This window comes from Pteronotus mesoamericanus, unplaced genomic scaffold (assembly GCF_021234165.1).
Source record: "Pteronotus mesoamericanus isolate MK-2021 breed Mesoamerican mustached bat unplaced genomic scaffold, CSHL_Meso_final contig_221, whole genome shotgun sequence".
Taxonomy (NCBI): Eukaryota; Metazoa; Chordata; class Mammalia; order Chiroptera; family Mormoopidae; genus Pteronotus; species Pteronotus mesoamericanus.
In genome coordinates, this window is record NW_026555092.1 from 1,950,391 (window position 1) to 1,968,221 (window position 17,831).

The 17,831-nt window shown below is 59.2% G+C and overlaps 1 protein-coding gene across 2 annotated transcripts in view; it reads right to left on the minus strand.

The window, feature by feature from the left end:
- The window catches only part of RAP1GAP (RAP1 GTPase activating protein), a 62,286-nt gene extending 44,856 nt beyond the window's left edge, over positions 1–17,430 (minus strand). Inside the window, exons 1-2 of one of the 2 annotated variants that reach the window (XM_054571689.1) lie at positions 17,347–17,430; positions 1,125–1,160 (exon numbers count right to left, since the gene is read on the minus strand). Coding sequence is in view for 1 of the 2 variants with exons in the window: in XM_054571684.1 (XP_054427659.1) it covers positions 1,125–1,160; positions 3,163–3,206 (80 nt within the window). In the remaining variant the exon portion in view is untranslated. Of the gene's footprint in view, positions 1–1,124; positions 1,161–3,162; positions 3,210–17,346 lie in introns of those variants that run through there. The other variant, XM_054571684.1, reaches the window with a different exon arrangement.
- Between the last annotated feature and the right edge of the window lie 401 nt (positions 17,431–17,831).

Genomic DNA, 17,831 nt, shown 5'->3' on the forward strand with positions numbered 1-17,831 from the left:
TTCTGAACTCCGTGAAGGAAGAGATGGCATCTCCCTCACCTCCACCTCTCTCTCGTCACCCAGCCCCTGCTCTGGGCCCAGCACACTATCCTACACAGACCACAGGCTCAAACCGACTGGGCACAGCAGCAGGACGTAAACCCAGAGAGGGAGAGTACACGGCCCTGGGTCACAGAGAGAGCATCAAAGGGGAGTAAACCGGCAGACCCTGCAGCACGGCCTGGGTGCCCCATGTGCCTCCCACCCCAGACGTGGCTTCCTGGGGGCAATGGCACCAGATGGGAGGCATCCAGCAGCTGGGGGGCACTGCAGGACCTGGCACAGGTCCTCAGCAGGGGCAGGAACCAGGAGCCAGGGCCCTCGGGGGCACTCCTGCTGGAGCTGAAGCGGCAGCAGGAGCAGCCAGCTGGGCGCATGTGACGCTGGTACCAGGGAAGCCGGGAGGCGCCCGCCCATTGCGGCCCCGGGGGCCCTGTGGATCCCGAGGTGAGACTGCACCTCCACCCACTGCCCTGGGTGTTGGGGAAGCTGCGGGCACAGCCGCCTCCTTCCCTCCTCCCCTGAAGACAGGGCAGCCTCACACTGAGGAAGTGGGAAGCGGGCTGGGGGAGAGGGTTCCGAAGGCTGTGTGTTGTGGAACTAGGGGGTCTGGGGGTCAGCAAAGAGGCTAAGGGCACCCCCAGCCCAGCTGGGAGCCACCATGAGGCAGGAAAGAAGAGAGAGAAAGGAAGGAAACGCTTTCAGAGACAGCCTCCAATATGCCAGGCCCTGTTCTGCTTTGTTTTTACAACTTACACTCTGTTAAACAGGCATTTTAATCTCCAGGTCACAGGTGAGCATGCTGAGTTTCAGGAAGGTTAGTGAATTGCTGACCGTCACACAGGCAGTGGCAGAGCTGACATTTAACCTGATTTGCCTGACTCCAAGGAAGGGCTCTAGCAGGAACTGTGTGTGTTGGGGGTGGGGGGGGCACATGAGGGCAGAGCTGGTGAGAGGGTCGGCCTGCCCTGTCGCCTCGAGAGGATGGCTGCAGGGTTGGTGGGGCCTGGTCTGGCCTTACAGGGGAGGGAATGGCTCCAGAGTGTCCCCAGGGTCCGGCCATGCAGTCCAGCCCCAGTACTTACCACACACTCCGGTGAAGGGTGAAGGACTTGTCCACCCTGAAACACAGCAAGAGGGGCAACAGGTGAGGGGTGGCCCCTTCTTATCCAGCTTTCCAGCTTTCCCCATCAGACCCACCTCACTCACTAACTGCCGCGCCCCCCCCCCCCCCCCCCGCCAGAGGAGCCTGGAGGAAGTGCTCAATGCATTGTCACCATCCCCCCTAGGCTGCAGGGGCCCTAATGTCAGCTGAGGGACACAGGAAGGTGTGGGGTAAAGGAGCAAGGACAAGAGGCAGGACTGGGGACATGGGGGTAGGAAGCAGTGGCCCAGTGGCAGAGGAGCGGAGGTCAGTGCAGAAGGCCCTGGAACGGGTGGAGTGGGACAGCGGCCACAGCAGCTGGGGTCGGAGCAGGGATGTGGGGTGTGGCTGACGCCGGCTTGCAGTGTTTCCAGACAGGACTGAAGGATGTGGGTGTCTAGGAAGAACCGCCCCCACACCCCTCCTCCCTTTGCCAGCAGCCTGCCTTGATCCGGCAGCTGGTGTTCACTCCTGGCCACCAGGGAACAAAAGCCAGGGAATCTGGGAACAGGAGGTCCACCTGAGCTTCCTCTCCTATCCCACCCCCAACACACACCCCCACCCCCAAAGCAGAGCCGGAGTAAGTCCTCAGGTCCCCAGAGTTCAGGGGCCACCCCAGGCTTTCTCTACCCCAAGCCCTCCAGGTCCCGCATCAGAGAGCGTGTGTGGGCAGTGCCCTCTCTCAGTGCTGCCCCCACCCACCTCCGAGGGCACCTTGGGGTTGGGAGGCCTGGGGAGGGCTCCGCCCTCCCGCCTAGCTGGGGCCAAGGGGCGCAGTGGCTGTTGGGACAACAAACAACTCTGGCCTCCTGCTCCGAGCCCAGAGGAGAATGGCAAAGGGGCCCCAAACCAGACTCTGCCAGCCAGGGGGCACCATCTCGGGGGATGGGGCTGAGTCGCCCAGGGGTCAGCTAATGTGGACCCTGCAGACGGGGAAAGGGAGGCTGGAGGAGCCAGGACTTGCCCAAGGTCACACAGCACAGCCCAGCCCCACTCTCTGGAATGCATCTTGGGATCAGCTGACCAGGAGCCTCAGGGCTCAACCCAGGCTCCTCTCTTCACCTGATGACCCAGCAGGGCCCCAGATAGGGAAGGCAGCCCACCCAGCCCCCCGCCAGGGGTCCTCCTGAAGGCTGGGCATCCACGGAGGGGAGGCACCTTGGACGCAGTGGCCACCAGCTGTGTCCCAACTTCTCCCCGCCCTGAAGTGTGTGTCTCTCTAACCGCAGGGAGGCAGAGCCCGGTGGAGGTTATGCAACCACTTGCCCAGCCAGGGAAGCGACTCTGGTCCCAGTCCGTCTACCCAGCCTCCCCATTTACCAAATCTCTGCCAAAGGCAAAAACCTCTACGCCCCTCTGAGGGGGTGGTCAAGAAGGACAGTGACCTGAGATGGACCACCACTTTGACGGCCTCCTCCCAGGTCTCCAGGCCCAGGCGACCAATAGCCCTGGCAGGAGGGGGTCCCTCCAAGATGGGGGCAGCCCAGGGGTGGGGTGTGGCAAATGGCTTCTAGGTTCCCTTCCTCCGAACCCTCAGTGCCCGCACCCAGCCATTCAGAGACCAAGTGGCGGCGCCTGCAGGGACTCCCTGACCTGCCTCGTCCCACCCCCACTATACATGCACCCAGGAGTGCACATACACAGGCCCAGCTTCCTGTCCACATACAAGTCACATGCATTATTAGCACTGTCACACACTCAGGACACAAACACAGAAATGGTCACAACCCCACAGGTGCACACGGACACCCAACCACAACACATAGGAACACACACACGCATACAGGCTGATCAACCCTTCACACTACACACTGACATCAAACCGCTCGCCTTACACACAAGCACAAATTCACAACTAGGTACATAACTACCCGAACCCAAGCCGGGGCAGGGCAGCAGTGCGCGCACAAGTGCACACGCGCTCGCTCATACTGCGCACCCCGCGCCTGCACGCGGGCGCCCCCGTCCGACGTACCTACCCTCCGTAGGCCCCAAAGGTGAAGCTGCGCTTCCGGCAGCTCATGGTACCCTCGCCGCCGCCCGCCTGCCCATCTGGCGTGCGCGGAGCTGGAGCTGCCTTCCCCGCGCCCGCCTGGGTCACCTTGGCAACTCGCCGCCCCTCCCCCGGCCACAAGCCCCGGGATTGTCCGCCCCCCGCGGGCTGCGGTCCAGCTGCCTGGGGCAGCCGCGTGCAGAAAGGGCCACTTGTTTGCGCCGCCCTCGGACTGGGGCGGGGGCTTCGCTGGACTTTCGCAGCTGGGACCTCAGGGGCAGCGGCGGGCGTGGCCTCGGCAGCGGCGGGCGAAAAGGAGTTGGCGGGGTAGGACAAGACCGGCCTTCCACCCCGAGACCAGAGGCGCACCAGGCACAGACCCTCTTCTCAGGGCGTCACCCTCTCCCAACCCCTGCTCCCAGCTGTTGGCGGATCTGTCCCCGCCATCATGAGGGGAGAGCTCACAGCAAGCAGGTTGGGTCAAGAGCTTGGAACCCAGGGTCAAATGGCCTGCAACCTAGTCAGGTCTGTGCCCTCCCTGTGGGTACCTCAAATTTCTCATCTGTAAAATGGAACTAACGCCCACCCCGCCCTTGTGGTAATGGAACGAGTTAATACGTGCAGAGTGCTCAGCTCAGGTTTGGCGCACAGTAAATGCTCAATAAACACCAGCTTTAAGAGTCCCACACTTGGTTAGAAGCTCTGCTCAGACAAAGAAGTGAAAGAAGGAGGTGGGTCTCCAATGGCCCTTCTACTGCTCACTCTCATCCCCCTCTCCCTGGGTGAGGAGGAGGTGCAAAGAGGCAGGGATGGAGATGCTCCACCCTCTTCTTCCTCACTCAGCAACTTTCAGCAACCTGGGTTCCCTCACTCAGCAACACTGGGCTCGGAGTCCTATAGTCTGCGCGTTCACTCAACAAACACTCTGAGCCCCTCCTGTGCACCCAACTCACCCAGCGCTCACAGTTCACTCCACCCCACAGGAAGCTGCCTCTCCTGTCCCAAGAAGAAATGTGTCAGGAGACATGGGACACTGGACCTGCCCCTGGTCTCCCACCCCTTCCAGAATGCCCACTCTGCCCCCCAAAGAGGTGGGGATTATTCTTCACCCCCCCCACCTGCACCCAGGAAAGTCCCCAGAGACTTGAGGTTTCCTATGGGGTTTTCTGTTTTAAAGGACTGCAGGAGACAGATGCACAGTAGGGGGAGGGGGGAGGACAAGGAAGGAAGGAAGGACAACCCAGGACACGATGATAGGGTGACAGAACTGTTCCTCCTGAACCTTGGGCCAGGGCTCAGTTAGCGCCATCTTCCCCTGAGAAATGACTAGTCTGGGTACCGGACTCCACAGTTGGCCTCACCAGAGAGAGGAGATGGAGCAGCAGTCTCCCCGTTTCAGAAGAAGACACTGGATCACACAACAATCACTTCTCTCTTGGGAGGTCTACCCATAGCCCCCTCTCTGCTCCCACCCTGGGCCCCTTCTCCTCTCTACACACGCTGGTGGGTGGAGGAGCCCTCAAGAGCCCCTTGCAGAGTTCAGGCTCCTAGCAGGGCAGGCGTGATTTCCTCTCCCTTAGAGCTACCCCCTGGGTTTGGTCCTCAGAGAAGGGCCTGGCTCCCTCATGGCAGGGCACATTCCTGAGTGGAGGGACCACCCCTAGGCAGTGCAGGAAGCCCACTCCTCACCGGGCAGTTCAATAGGGCCCTGAGGGGCATGGAGGAGGGCGGAGGGCTTCCCTTCCTGAGTGGTGGTGGGGGGCAGAGAGTTCGTGGGAGGGAAGGATGAGGAGCTAGCCCTGGGCCCCTGGGGGCTGTGTACAGTGCCAGGGCTGGGACCCAGGACTCCAGCCATATCCAGGCCGCTGCGCCCCCCAGGACATGGCCCTCAGTCTCGCCGGTCTGTCTTTTCAGTAGGAATGAGTCCTAAATGGGCTCTGCATGTCCACTTGGCAGGGTGGCCAGGGAGCCCCCAGTGTGCCAAGTTTCCCAGCCAGCCCTGGCCCCCGGGAAGTCCCGCTGGTGTTGGGACAGTGGGCCCTTGAGAAAGGCTCTGAGGGCCACAAGGTTCCCACCAAAGACAAAGAGCCCAGTGTGGGCTCCCGCCTCTTGGGTTCTGACCAGCTGCAGCTGCCTCACTGGCAAGAGTTGGGGGTGGGGTGGGGGTGGCGAGTCACGTTCCCTTAGTCAAGAATGCACAGGACACTCCCTGGCCAGCTCCTGGTCCTTCAGGCAATAGCATAATTGAAATGCACCTTCTTAACCTGCAAGGCCACTTCCAAGAATTTAGCCTCTGCATCACGGCATGTGAGCCTGAAGATGCCAAGGACAAGGGACAGGGAGGCACGCGCTCCCTTCTTCCTTTCCCTCCAGCCTCTTGCCTAGAAACAAGAGGCAGGCTGCCCCCGGGAGCCAGGCCCTCCTTCTAGAAGAGTCTCCTCTTCTGGGCCTCCTAGATTTGCACCTGGGTTGTTTGAACAAGTGCCAGACTGTATGGAGAAGGGAAGGGTGCAGGGGTGGAGTGTTGCAGAGCTCCCTTTCCAAGTTCGCCCTGGGCTGAGCTCTGGGAGTTCTACCCACCTGCCTCCAGCTTCCACTTCCCAACCCACAGCAGGGAAGTGCAAGTGAAGGGCAAACTCCTGAAGAGATAGCTCTCAGGCCTGGGCTCCAAGTGGGGCCAGTGGGGTCAATTCTTGCCAGGTCCCCAGCAACCTTGGTTGAGCCAGTCATTCTCATTCAGGATATCTGTCTGGGGCCTCCTGGGCAGGAGACAGGGCAGATATGGGCTGCCTGCCTGGCCAGCAGGCTCCTGTGTATGTGGCTCTGTATCAATCCATTTTCCTCCCTGGACCTCAGTTTGCTCACCTGTTAAACACTCACTCTCACCTCGGTGGATTAGAGACAAAATAAGGGAAAAATGCATTTGCCTTCGGAGAATTCCATTATCCACTATTCATTATTGAAGCTTCATTATCTTTAGCCCATGGCCTTTCTAGCCAAGCCACACCTCCCCAATTGCAAGATGCTGCAGACTCTGAGCTCCTGGAGCAAGAGTCTCCTGAGGTGGGAGTCCCCAGGCCCTGGGAGAAGTAGGTGGGGCTTGGCTCCCCAAGCCGCTGTCCAGTGAGGTTAATGACCCAGCCATCTTCTGTCCTGGCTCTAAGACTCCTACCCCATTCAATGGGTTCCTGAGACCCCTGTCTACTGAAAGGGTCCCCATCAGGGACCAAGACAATCTGACCTGGGCAAAATACCCAAAATAAGTGCCTCCAATCAAGCCAATACCTCGTGGGGACCATGTGCCTCTAAGATCCCTGATAGCAAAACCCTTCTGGAAACACAGGCACACACAAGGGCATGTCTTCCTTCCTTCGGTCATTCAACTAACACATACTGAGCCTCTATGGTATGCCTGACACCATCCAGGCACTAGTGACAGAGGATGAACAAGAGAGAGAAAGTCTGGGGTGGACCTGCACGCACACACCTGCACAGGAACTTCACCAGGTCACACATGCACGTGCCCTTGTATTGCACACAGAGACATCTGGCTCATGCCTAAAGAGACCATTCAGATCAAATGCATGCAGATATGCTCACATGAACATCGGCCCCTACTCTGCAAACCCACATGGGAAAGTCAAATCAAGCTCACACCCACAGGTTCCCAAATCACTGTGTAATCACCTAATGATTGTGGCTGGGTTTGCACACACATGTGAACACACACCAATGACAACAGATTCATACACAAGAGTCACAGGCCCACAAGCCCTTAGATCACACGCAATACACATGGAGACACATATGCACATACATATATCGCACAAATACACACAGTGTCCAGCTAGCCACTGCGAAGAAATAAAGATAGGAGAGAGGGCAGCTCTTTGATAGTAGAGGGTGTACAACTGCTGCATCCCCAGTGAGGAGGGAAGTCAAGGCCCTTCTCAGACGTTATAGGCTGGAATCCAGCAGGCCTACTTCTCCTGGTCCCCTGCTGAGGGCCTGGCCCTTCCTCTTTTCAGGGGCAGGTAGGATGAGCTGGAGCGGACACGGCTTGATGACTAGAGCTCCACCCAGTGCAACTAGACTCACTGGGGCCTGTAGCGGGAGCAGGAGACCTACGTTGTGACCCCAGCTCGGCTGTCCCTCATTGTGTTTTCCAGCCCAATCCCTTCCTACTTTGGGCCTCTGCTGGTCCATCTGTAAAGATGGGGGATGTGAGGCCCTGACAACTCTTTAAGGTTCCAACCTCCCATTTAGCCATTCTGAGATTCTGTGAGCCCCCCTTCACACAGCCAAGTCCCCCACTCTGGTTGTGGTTCTCAACCAGGGAGTGGCACTGCCCCCTAGAGGGCATTAGGGAAATACATGAGGATGGTTTTTGTCCCCGGCAATTACTGGGAGTCACCACTGTCATTCACTGGGTGGGGCTAGAAAAGCTATGCCGGCAAGAGTCCCACCCCAGGAAGACTTGTTATGCATCAAATATCTCCCCAGATATTCATGTGGGCGAAAAGCCCATTTATCCCATTCTAGAACCTAGCTCTGGTTTATATATGTATACACATATATGTAGGTGCAAGTTACTTGGTTACTTCGTTAGGTCTTAGGGTGCAATCAGGCTGGAGTATTTATCTATGAAAGTAGAGATCTTTCACTTCTCTTGAGGTAGGATATCGTTCGGTTTTTGAAATTAGGTGGGTAGGCCATTACGGGGAAAATGAATGGACCTTTAAAAAAAAAAAGTGTTCTGAAACAGGCCTGGGGAGTCCGCCGCGGTCCCGGACGCCCTCCGATGGCCATCATAGGAACTGCATGGCAAGAGCGGGCGGGCTCCAGTACCAGGGACAGCGCCCCGGGCGTCTCTCCTGGGGAGGGTGGGGAGTTTGCAGGCGCCAGGAGATGGTGCCCTGCGTTCCTGGCCTTGCACTCTCCACCCCCGCACTCCTAACTCTTCCCCTTGTGTGGAGGCGGCCCCCAAAGGCTGCCCGCTCCCCTCTAACTGGCACGAACAGCCGCGCCTCTCCCGGGCCACGATGGCACACCTGTGCGCCACAATGATGGCACCTGTGCCGCCGCCCACTGTGTTCCTTCCGCCCCCTCTCCCCCGGTACTCGTTCGCTCCGTGCGCAGATCACGGAGCCGCACCTACGCGCCCTGAGACCTCTGTGATCTCCACAACAGCCCAGCGAGGCAGATCATGCAACAGTTAACACGTCAGCCATGACTGCTGGGGAAACTGAGGCTTGCAAACGGAGCAGATCCAGCTTTTCTGATGCCTCCTCAAGACCTCAGCCCCCATCACACCTGCACCCCAGCTCAGCAGGAGAAGCTACCGGCTCCTGAGGCCCTGTGCCCTGCACTCCTGTTAGTCCAGGTCTCAGGACCACCCTGTAAATTGGGTGCTGTTATCCCCAGCTCAGACCAGGAAACCGAGGCCCTGCTGCACTCCTCCGAGGGTGAGTAAAGTAGAAGTGGCTGTAAAGATCCTCTGAGGTCTTAACTCCACTCTAAGTCACTCTTAGGGACACTCCGGCCAAGAAGAAAGCCCTTCAAACAGCACACACTGCCCTTCCCCGACACCACTGGAGGCGTGAAAGCCTTCTCTACCTCAGGGCTTGGGTGCGGTGGTTGCACAGGGCACCACATCCCTCACAGAGGAGCCCGTATCTCCTCATCTTTACAAGCTCTAGCCTCATGAAGCACTTCCCCAAGGCACACAGCAGGTGCTTACTAAATAACTTGCTCTTTGGCTGAAGCTCTTCCAGGAACCAGGATTCTAAATGCATGACCACACAGCCTGGGCACAGAGCATGGCTGAGCGAGTCCCCTGGGCAAGGAAACCAGCACAAGCGCTGGAGAGGGCAGGGCGTTGGCCCAAGGCTCTAAAGCCTTGGTTCCTGGGTCTGGGCAATGGAGAGAGACGAGCTCTTAGCTCGCAGAGTGATGCAGAGTATTAATGAGACGATGCCCATGAGGAAAGGACTTAACACGGCACCTGGTGCCCACGAAGAGCTGGATGGTGCTGGGTGCCAATGCTGCTGCCAGTCAGCTCATCTTTGGGACGTTCAAAACCCAGAAGCCCCTATTTCGCACAAGGGTAAGTCGAGCTACAATGCACACCGTGGGCAAAGATGGGGGACAGAGAAAGAGGTTGCAAATGCACAGTCTGGGGCTGGGTTTGGGGAGAGAAGAGGGGAGTGGCAGCCATCCTTGCTGGGGACAGAGAGTTTAGGAGTGCCTGGAAACCCTCTACCTCCTGCCTAATCCCTGACCCTCGACCCCTGGCCTCTGGCCCCAGATCAGCTCTCTGGTCATAGTAGGTACTCCATAAACACTCAATGGGTGAATAATGTCCTGGGCTGGCTGTGAACGAAAAGAAAGATAAAATCCATTTTCTTCCTATCATAATATATATAGGGGTTGCCATCAGCATGGGTGTAGAGTCAGATGGACGTGTTTGAACCCTTGCCTCGGTCACTTCCTGGTTTGTGACTGGGCATTTTCGTAACCTCTCAAAGCCTCAGTTTCTTCATCTGTAAAAGGGGCAGTAATGATAAAAATGGTACTTGCCTCATAGGGCTGTTCTTCAGCTCCAGTGTAATATGCTAAGCCCTGGCACAGAGTAGGCACTCAATAATGGGCGTGATCTTTACTCCTTTACTGGACACGTGCCAGCACAGCCGTGCACGGAGTCAGGAGACCGCGGCCCTCCGCACGGCTCTGCCACTGGTTCACTGTGACTGTGGGCGGGTCCCTACCCCTCGGGGCCCGAGTTTTCTTCCATGCATAATGAGGGCTCTCCAAGGCGCCTTCTCAGGCTGGTTCTTTCGGCAGCCTGGGCCCCACGGGCACAGTGGGTAGAGAGGCGTCCAGGGAACAGGTCTGCCCCTCAGCCTATAACTCTTGTCATGGCAAAGGGGGTTGCATTCCCTCAACAGGGAGAAAGGTGGGCAGCACTGGGCGTTCCAGAATTCACCTGACACCCGCCCTGCCCTGTCAGACACTGACCTCTCAGGACCAGCCCCCCTGCCCTGCCCCTAAAGCCGGGTGCAGTCCTGAGCCACACCTCGTGGGCCCTGGGCCTCAAGGGCCCAGGACAGTGTGATGAGCTGAGGGGGAGAGAGAGCTGGGTTGGGAGTCCAGGGCCGAGGCCAGGTGTGTGCCCGAGGCCCATCCCTTTGCCTCTCTGAGCCTCGCTATCCTCAGCCACAAAGTGGGGAGGGGAACAACAACCAGCGCAGAGCTCTGCCAGCCCCCAGGGCGCTGGCGCGCATAGAGGCAACCCAGATGTGAAAGCCCTTTGTGAATTGCTACCATCGGGCGTAATCATAATAATTATTATCTGTAAAACGAGGGGGCGGGACCAGCTGATCTCCACGGGCTCCTCTCCAGCTCTGATGCTAAGGATTTCTCCGTTTCCGCGCTGGGAGTTCAGGCAGACAGAGGGGCCAGGAGAAGCCAGTGTCTGTGGGACTGTATGTCCCTGGGAACCTCTGCAAATGAATCTCCCCATTCATCCTCTTTCCCCAGCCCTTCCCTGGCTGCTGAGCCCCAGGCACAGGCCATGGGGAAGGGAAAAAGGAGGGGGAGGAGCTGGAGGTTCAGGGGCAGGTCCTGAAAGTGTGGGGACAGCAGCAGAGTTGGAGCTGCACCTGCCCCTGCCCAGAACCACCCACGTTCACAGGGGCACAGCCCATTCCCCTCAGTTGCGCACTCCCCTCCCCACCTAATTCTGCATGCGGTACACGAAGTGATTGAAAGTGGAGTCTGACAGCCCTTAATTCAATCTCAGCTCTAGCCACATACCAGCTGGGTGACCTTGGGCAGGTTAATAAAGGTTGCCGTGAGGATTAAATGAGATAGATCCATGAAAAGTGCTTGGCATAGTGCCCACCTGCATCCTCTCGCCCAGCCTCCAGCCTGTTTCTCCCCTGCCCGGAACCCCTCTGGGATCCCTCAGCCAGCCAGCCAGTTCTCATCCTGGGACACAGGGCAGGCCCCGACATTGTGCTGTGGGAGCAAGGGCAGGGGGCAGGTCCCAGCTTCCTCTGCCCCTGAGAGGGCCACTGAGGTTCAGGCCTCTCCAGCCAGCAAGGCCTGGGGGCTGGCCTGGTAACTGGGACAGGTGAGGGCTCTGCCCCAGGGGCACTTTCTGGTCTCCTTTCTGGGAGGCTTGAAGCCCTGGGAGAGGGACCGTGAGGACATCCCTTTGTACCTAGAAAAGCTCCCATCTCTCAGGTGGAGGCAGGTGATGAAGAGGGCAAGGCTGGAGCCCACCCACCCACCCACCCAGTGCCTTCACCCCGGTGGCCTCCAGAGCCTGGGCTGCCACGTGGGCCTGCAGCAGTCTGCTGGGGGTGGGGGGCCTCTCTCGGGAGCTCTGAGGCCAGGCAACGGCTTGCCCACTGTCAGCCTGGGCCTTGTCCTGGTGGCCCCTGACAGCTGAGTGACAGGCCCTACTTTTGAGAATGGAGGAGTCAGGGCTGCCCCAGCAGCTGCGGCACCGAGCTGGCAGGCAGAGAGGCGTTCCCAAGGGCACCCTTCACCAGCTACTCCGCCCCGCCTCGAAGGCCCTAACTCGGAGGCGCGGCCTTGGAGAAGTCTGTCCGCCAAGCTTTCGCTCACAGCCTTGGCGCCAAGAACTCAGGAGCAGAGCAGAGGGCTGTGCCCTCCTGTCTCACTCTCCACTTCCTCCAACCGCCTGGCTGTGGCAGACATGAGGCTCTGGTGGCCTTGAGAAGGTCACGGTCTCTCTGTCATCTTACGAGTCTGTCCTCACTCACTGTCCCCGCAAAGCCCAGCAGCCCCACATTCCCAGGGGAACCTGGGGAATAGGTAATTGCAAGAAACAGCACGATTCCCCGAGAGACACAACACACCTGAGGCTCATATAACACGGTCACCAGCTCAGGGTCATTGGAGTCACACTGCAAAGGCAGAAACTGCATCCTCCCATTGCACAGATGAGAGGGAGGCTCACCGAGGCAGGTGACTCAGCCAAGGTCACCCAGCTAGTGGGCTGGGGTCAGAGGGGAGGCACAAGTCTCCTGATTTCCAGCGCAGATGACAGCCCCCTCCTTCCCTGATGGGTCCGTGCCTGGTCGCCTCACTTGCTCCTGGGATGGAAAATGCTGGAGGCTTTCCTTTGTATACACGGAAAAATGAGACCCAGGGGAAGAGCCACACTGACAGCGGGGGCGGGGGCACACAGAACTGTACCAGGCACCCACGGCCCGCCCACGGAGGGCTCGGCCAGTCCCTCCGATGGTTTCCTACACTGGCTTTCAGGGAGATGCCAGCTCCTTAGCCTGGCATTCAAGGCCCTTCATAAACTGACCCCATTCGACCCTACACACACCTTCCATTGAAGCGAACCCAGTGTTCTGATCACGGCCCCACCAGTCACAGCCCCGGAAATGCCTTCACTCCTTTCACCAGGGAACTCATAACTCCACTCCCAACCAGCATTACCATTTACAGACCACCTACTATGTGCCAGACATGGACTCCTCAGGGGGAAAACTACCCATCTCACATGAGGCTAGCAATGCCAACTGCCTTGGGGATGTGAAGTTATGAAAAAACGACCCATGACCCCAAAACACTACCAAAAAGGCTTATTTTTTTCTCACTGTAATAAAATAGTTTGAAGTTTTTTTAAAAAATATTTTTCTCTGCATTTTTCTGTTATTTGCTTTTCCTCCTGTGCATTCACATCTCTGAGTGCAGCTCCATGGTTTTCACAGCAGCTCCCAGCTACCACGTCCGATCTGTACAAACAAACAATGCTCCTGGGAGGCAGGCAAACAAGGGCTCGCTGTCCCTGTTCCATGGAGGGGGAAATGAGGCACAGGGAAAGCAAGTGACTGGTCCAGAACCACATGGCGGAGATGGGCTTGGCTCCTTGACAGCTCCCAGCTCATCTCCTGCTGGAGCCCAACGAGTGCCCATGAGGACTGGGCCTGGCCCTGGGCATCTGCCTATGTTAGCGCCCTTCGCTCTTGGAACATCCCTAGCAGGTGCATGAAGTGGGTGACCCCCGTGGTACTGATAAGGAAAGCGAGGCTCAGAGAGATGTAGCAACTTGCCCCAAGGTGTGCAGCTAGTCAGTGGCAACGTCCAAATTTGAACTCAGGTCTTCTCCTTCCAAAGGAGGCCCAAGGCAGGGCGACCCCATGCTTGCAGAGGCATCTTCTAACAGAGTGTAGAAAGGCACTTCAGCTCCTTGAGCTTTTCCTCCTCGCCAGAGGTGTGGCCACAGTAAGACCACACTGGGCTGTGGTGGGGACCAAAGGATGCCACACCCAGCTCAGCTCTGGATCCCTGGGATATACTACAGGCTCGGTATCGCTTAGCAAGGGTGCACACGAGGTTCCCACTATTGCGCCAGCACACGGCACCAGCATCATAGGTTTGGGAAGGCTGGTATCCCAGTGGCACACCCCTGTTTTGGGATGCCTCCCCACCAGCACCCCTCTGCTTCTCCCTTTGTCCTCTCTGAGTCACTGCCTGCAAGTACTAGTCTTCAGCCCTAACAATAGAGGGCATTTGGGGGCATAAAAACACCCATAGATGCAAACTACAGCTGCAGCCCCCTGTTCTCAGGCCCCACTTTCTGTTGACCTCAGGTGCTATGCCAGGAAATCCCAGGCTGGCAACCCCTGCTTGACATAGTGCAGACTTAAAGAGTTTTTAATCTGCCAGAAGTCCTTGGCCAGGCCACCGCCCCACACTGCCTAGCGGAGCCAAACTTCCTTTCCTCATTAGCACAGGGCTGCCACCTGCCCCTCACACGCCCTAACCAGGCCGAGCTGCCTCCCAGAGCTGGAGATGGTTCCCAGCGAGGGGAAATGATTTGCCTGGACCACATAGCCACCAAGAGGCAGGGCCAGGCCTGGACTCAGAACCAGTGCTCTGTTGGCAAGCTTAGGCTAAGTGCCCAACTGAGAATGGCAAAGCCCAGAGCCCTTCGCTGCACACCACCCCCAGCCCCCAACTCCACTACCAGTCTGCCCTGGAGACTCACTGGAGCCCGCAGAAGCAGCTCTCCAGCTGCTGCTCTCCAGCAATGCCAGAGGCCCAGCCACGGGGTCAGGGCCCAGCCTGCGGAGGTTCTGCCAGGCGAGGAGGTAAGCAGAGGGGAACTCGGAGGATTCCCCTCCCTTCACACCAGCTGGCCCCCAGCCTTGCTGAGAGGGCAACACAGAAACCAGGACTTGGCAAGGCCTCCTGGCAAAAGTGGCAAAGGAAATGAAACCCCAGGGCTGCTTGAATCTGGGCTGAGAGTGTTCTGTCTTGGGAGGGGCCTGTGGAGCAGGACTTCAGGGGCAGCAAAGGGGGAGCCCAAGAAGAAGAGGCTCCTCCGGCAACCTGGCAGGTACAGGCGTGTGTGGGGACGGGCAAACGGAGAGCAGGGTCCACTAAGGAGGAAGCACCAGGCAGCCTCCCAGTGTTCTTAGCCAAGCTAGGTTCACATAAGGCAGAATAGAGGGAATAAGGTGAGGTTTCGCTGGGGGTGGTCAGAGGGGCCTCTGCCACCCCCTCCTGGGGTGATGAGGAGTGCACGTCCCACATGCAGGAAGCTGATGTCAGGCAGGGTATGTGCACCCGTGGTGGCCTGGGTGGGGTGGGCACGTGTGCCTATCTGCCACACTCATTTTTAGGAGCATAGGACTTTGTGCGTTCCTTCCCGCAGGTGAATGCATCATGTGTGCGCCCTGGAGGAGACAATGGAGGCAGATGTCAGCCGGACAAGGGCTTTGGAGGAAGCTCTGCTTGCTGACAACCACCTCCAACCTGTGTGTACACGTCTGGATGGTGTGTCTCAGTGTTTGCAGTGTCGCTCAGAGTAGGAGGCAGGGGTCTTGACCCGGGTGTGCCCCTGGGTTCCTGTGTCTGGGTCTCGGGATATTTGTGAGCCGAACGCTGTTTGCGTCTGCATCTGGCTGCGCACAGGTCTCGATATTTGCACAGCATGTGTGGCTGCTCAGCAGCCTCTGACAGCCAGGACAAAGGCTGCCATGAATGGACAGGTGGCGAAGATGACAGACCTGCCCCAGAAATCGTCAAAGGGCCTCTAGGCTCTGGAACGTGACAGCCAGGCAGGGGGCAGGGCCTGGTAAGAGGCGGCAAGCAGGGTCTCAGGGCTCCCTAACCCTGGGCTTGGGCAGATCCTGCTGGGGAGCTAAGGCCCAAGCAGCAGAGACCCTCAAGCCAACAGAAGGCCTTCTGCATTTCGAGAGGCCAAAGGAAGAATCTTCTTGTCACCTGGGGGTGGCTGGGTAGTTAGAGCCAGGACAGAGACCTCCTGAGACCCCTGCCAGGCAGCTGCCCTGGGGCAGAGAGAAGAGGAGGGCTTTGCCCAAGGAAGGCTGTGGGCTGAAAAGATGCCAGCATGGGAACACCATCCTGGCTGTAAGAAGGGGTGGCGGAGCAAGCATGGGGTTCCCAGATGTGGGGGAAGGTCTGAGTTTTGGACCCTGAAGGTGGAGGGGCTGTCCTCAACTGGAGCCAGCTCCTCCACCTCCATCCAGACGCACCCCGACAGCACAGGGGAACTGGCCCACCGTGGGCCACTCCACCCTGTCAAGGAAGGTGTCACCTTCCTGCACCCCACCACTGCAGACATCTACACGGATCAGGCGTCAGAAAGCGGATTCCAGCCCAGGCAGAAGGCAACTCTGTGACATTGGGCGGTTTATTTAGCCTCTCGGAGCCGCAGTTTCCTTATCTGTGCAATGGAGGCTTCAGTCCAGCTTGAAATGCTGCTGGGGACGGGGAAGGAGCTCGTGCCACTTGAGGATTAATCATTACCCTGAAATTCTTTCCAAGGCCATTAATGTGCCCCTTCCTCTTCTCCAGATCCTTCAACTGCCAGGGGCCTCAGAGCAAGGCTGAGGTCCTGGATAGAGAAGGGGGTCCCTGGAGCCAGCTGGGCATGACCCCCCCCACCCCCAATGAGCTGCTATCCTTAGTTGCTGCCCTAGGCCTAGCTGCCCTTCAGGGGTACCTTGGACTGAGTTCCTTCTCATTTTTTAGAAAACTCAGGGTTGTCCCCCATCCCCCAGCTTCTTCCCTCAAACACACTGGAGAAGGAGGAAATACTGTCCTGTGGCCGGGTGGGCTAGAAGCCCCCACTCAGCTCCCTTCTAGGAGGAAATGATACCTGCTTACTTCATTTCCCCTCTGCCTTTCTCTCCTGTTATGCCCTGACCCAGCTTCTCAGTGCCCCCTCCTGCTGGCCTCTGACTTTGGTGAGGGAGGAGAATGATGCCAATATGCCATGTGTGAGGGCTAGGGTGTCCGTCCTCCTTCGGTCCACCCCAGGCCTGTGGTATGATCCCCAAGAACCTGGGGGTCACACACAGGTCAGGGTCTGACGACCATGAAGGGAGGGCGCTCACCTTCTGAGCTAGGGCGTGCAAGTGTGTGTGCGTGCACGCATCCACATAGGGTATCTTTCCCAAGCCCAGGCGCCCCACGACCGACACCAGAGCGCCTGCGGGCGCAGGGACCGCCCTGTGGATTCCCACCGAGCCTTCAGATCCTGCGGAGCCAGGGGAGGCGACGAGGGGGCGCCCGACTGCGTGACGCGTGTGCCCTGCTCCGCAGCGGGTCACAAACATGGGGCGGGGGAAACACGCTCTGTCCCTGAGGAAGCAAGGACATCACCACCCTCTCAACTCAGGGTCGTTGGACCTGAGGACCCCCACTTCCCTCCTCGGAGAACCCGTGCGCCCCCTCCTGGAGATGGTAAGGCTCCTCCTGAGAGATCGAGGGAACGCGCCCACTTCCTTCTCCTCTCTCTTCTCGGCGTTCTCTACTCTGAACCCCAGGCGCCCTTTCCTCGGGTGGAGCAAAGGCAGTAAACCCCCACCCCACGCCGGGGGGTGGGACCCGAGGCCCCTCAGCTGCGTCTGGCCCCACCCCCGTCGGCGGGGGGAGGGTGTTTGGCCGGCTCAGCCCCAGCCTGGCCCCTCGCTCCCCGCCTTCAGCCACGGCCAAGGGGAGCCCGCACCCCCCACTGCCCACCCCCCGGGACCCGGGTCCCCGCCCGTTATCCCGCCTGCTGGCTCGGGGTCCTGGCTGCCGGCCGAGGGGAGCCTGGAGCACCTCCGTGCCTTCCTCTTCCCAGGGCCGCACCCCGCCGGGACGGACTCACCCGCGGGCCTGGGCCGGGGGCGTCCTGGGCTCGGCGCTCCGGTGCCCGCGGCAGCCGCTGCAGCTCTGCTCCGACGCGGCTCCGCGTCCGCCGCCGCCGCAGATCGGGGAGGGGGCGTCACGTGACCGCCGAGCGCTCCCGCCCCGCGCCGCTCCCCCCTCACTGCGGAGCCGGAGCCGCGGGCGCGGGAGCGGAGGCCCCCACCCTGCCGCCCACCGCACGGCCGCTGCCACCGCTCACAACAGGTCCCGGGGGCGGGCGCTCTGGACCCCCATCTTACAGGTGGGGAAACTGAGAACTGGAGAGGGCAAGGACTGGCTCAAGGTGACACGGCTAGACTGGGGCAAGGCCCGGGCCAGAATCCGGCGGTCCAGCCGGTGCTCCAAGGGGAGGGGGACAACTGGGCTAGCAGGGGCGACAGGAAATGTGGGCTAGGCGCCCTAGGCCCCCACGGGCTCCGTGTGTCTGCCGGGACCAGGAGGAAC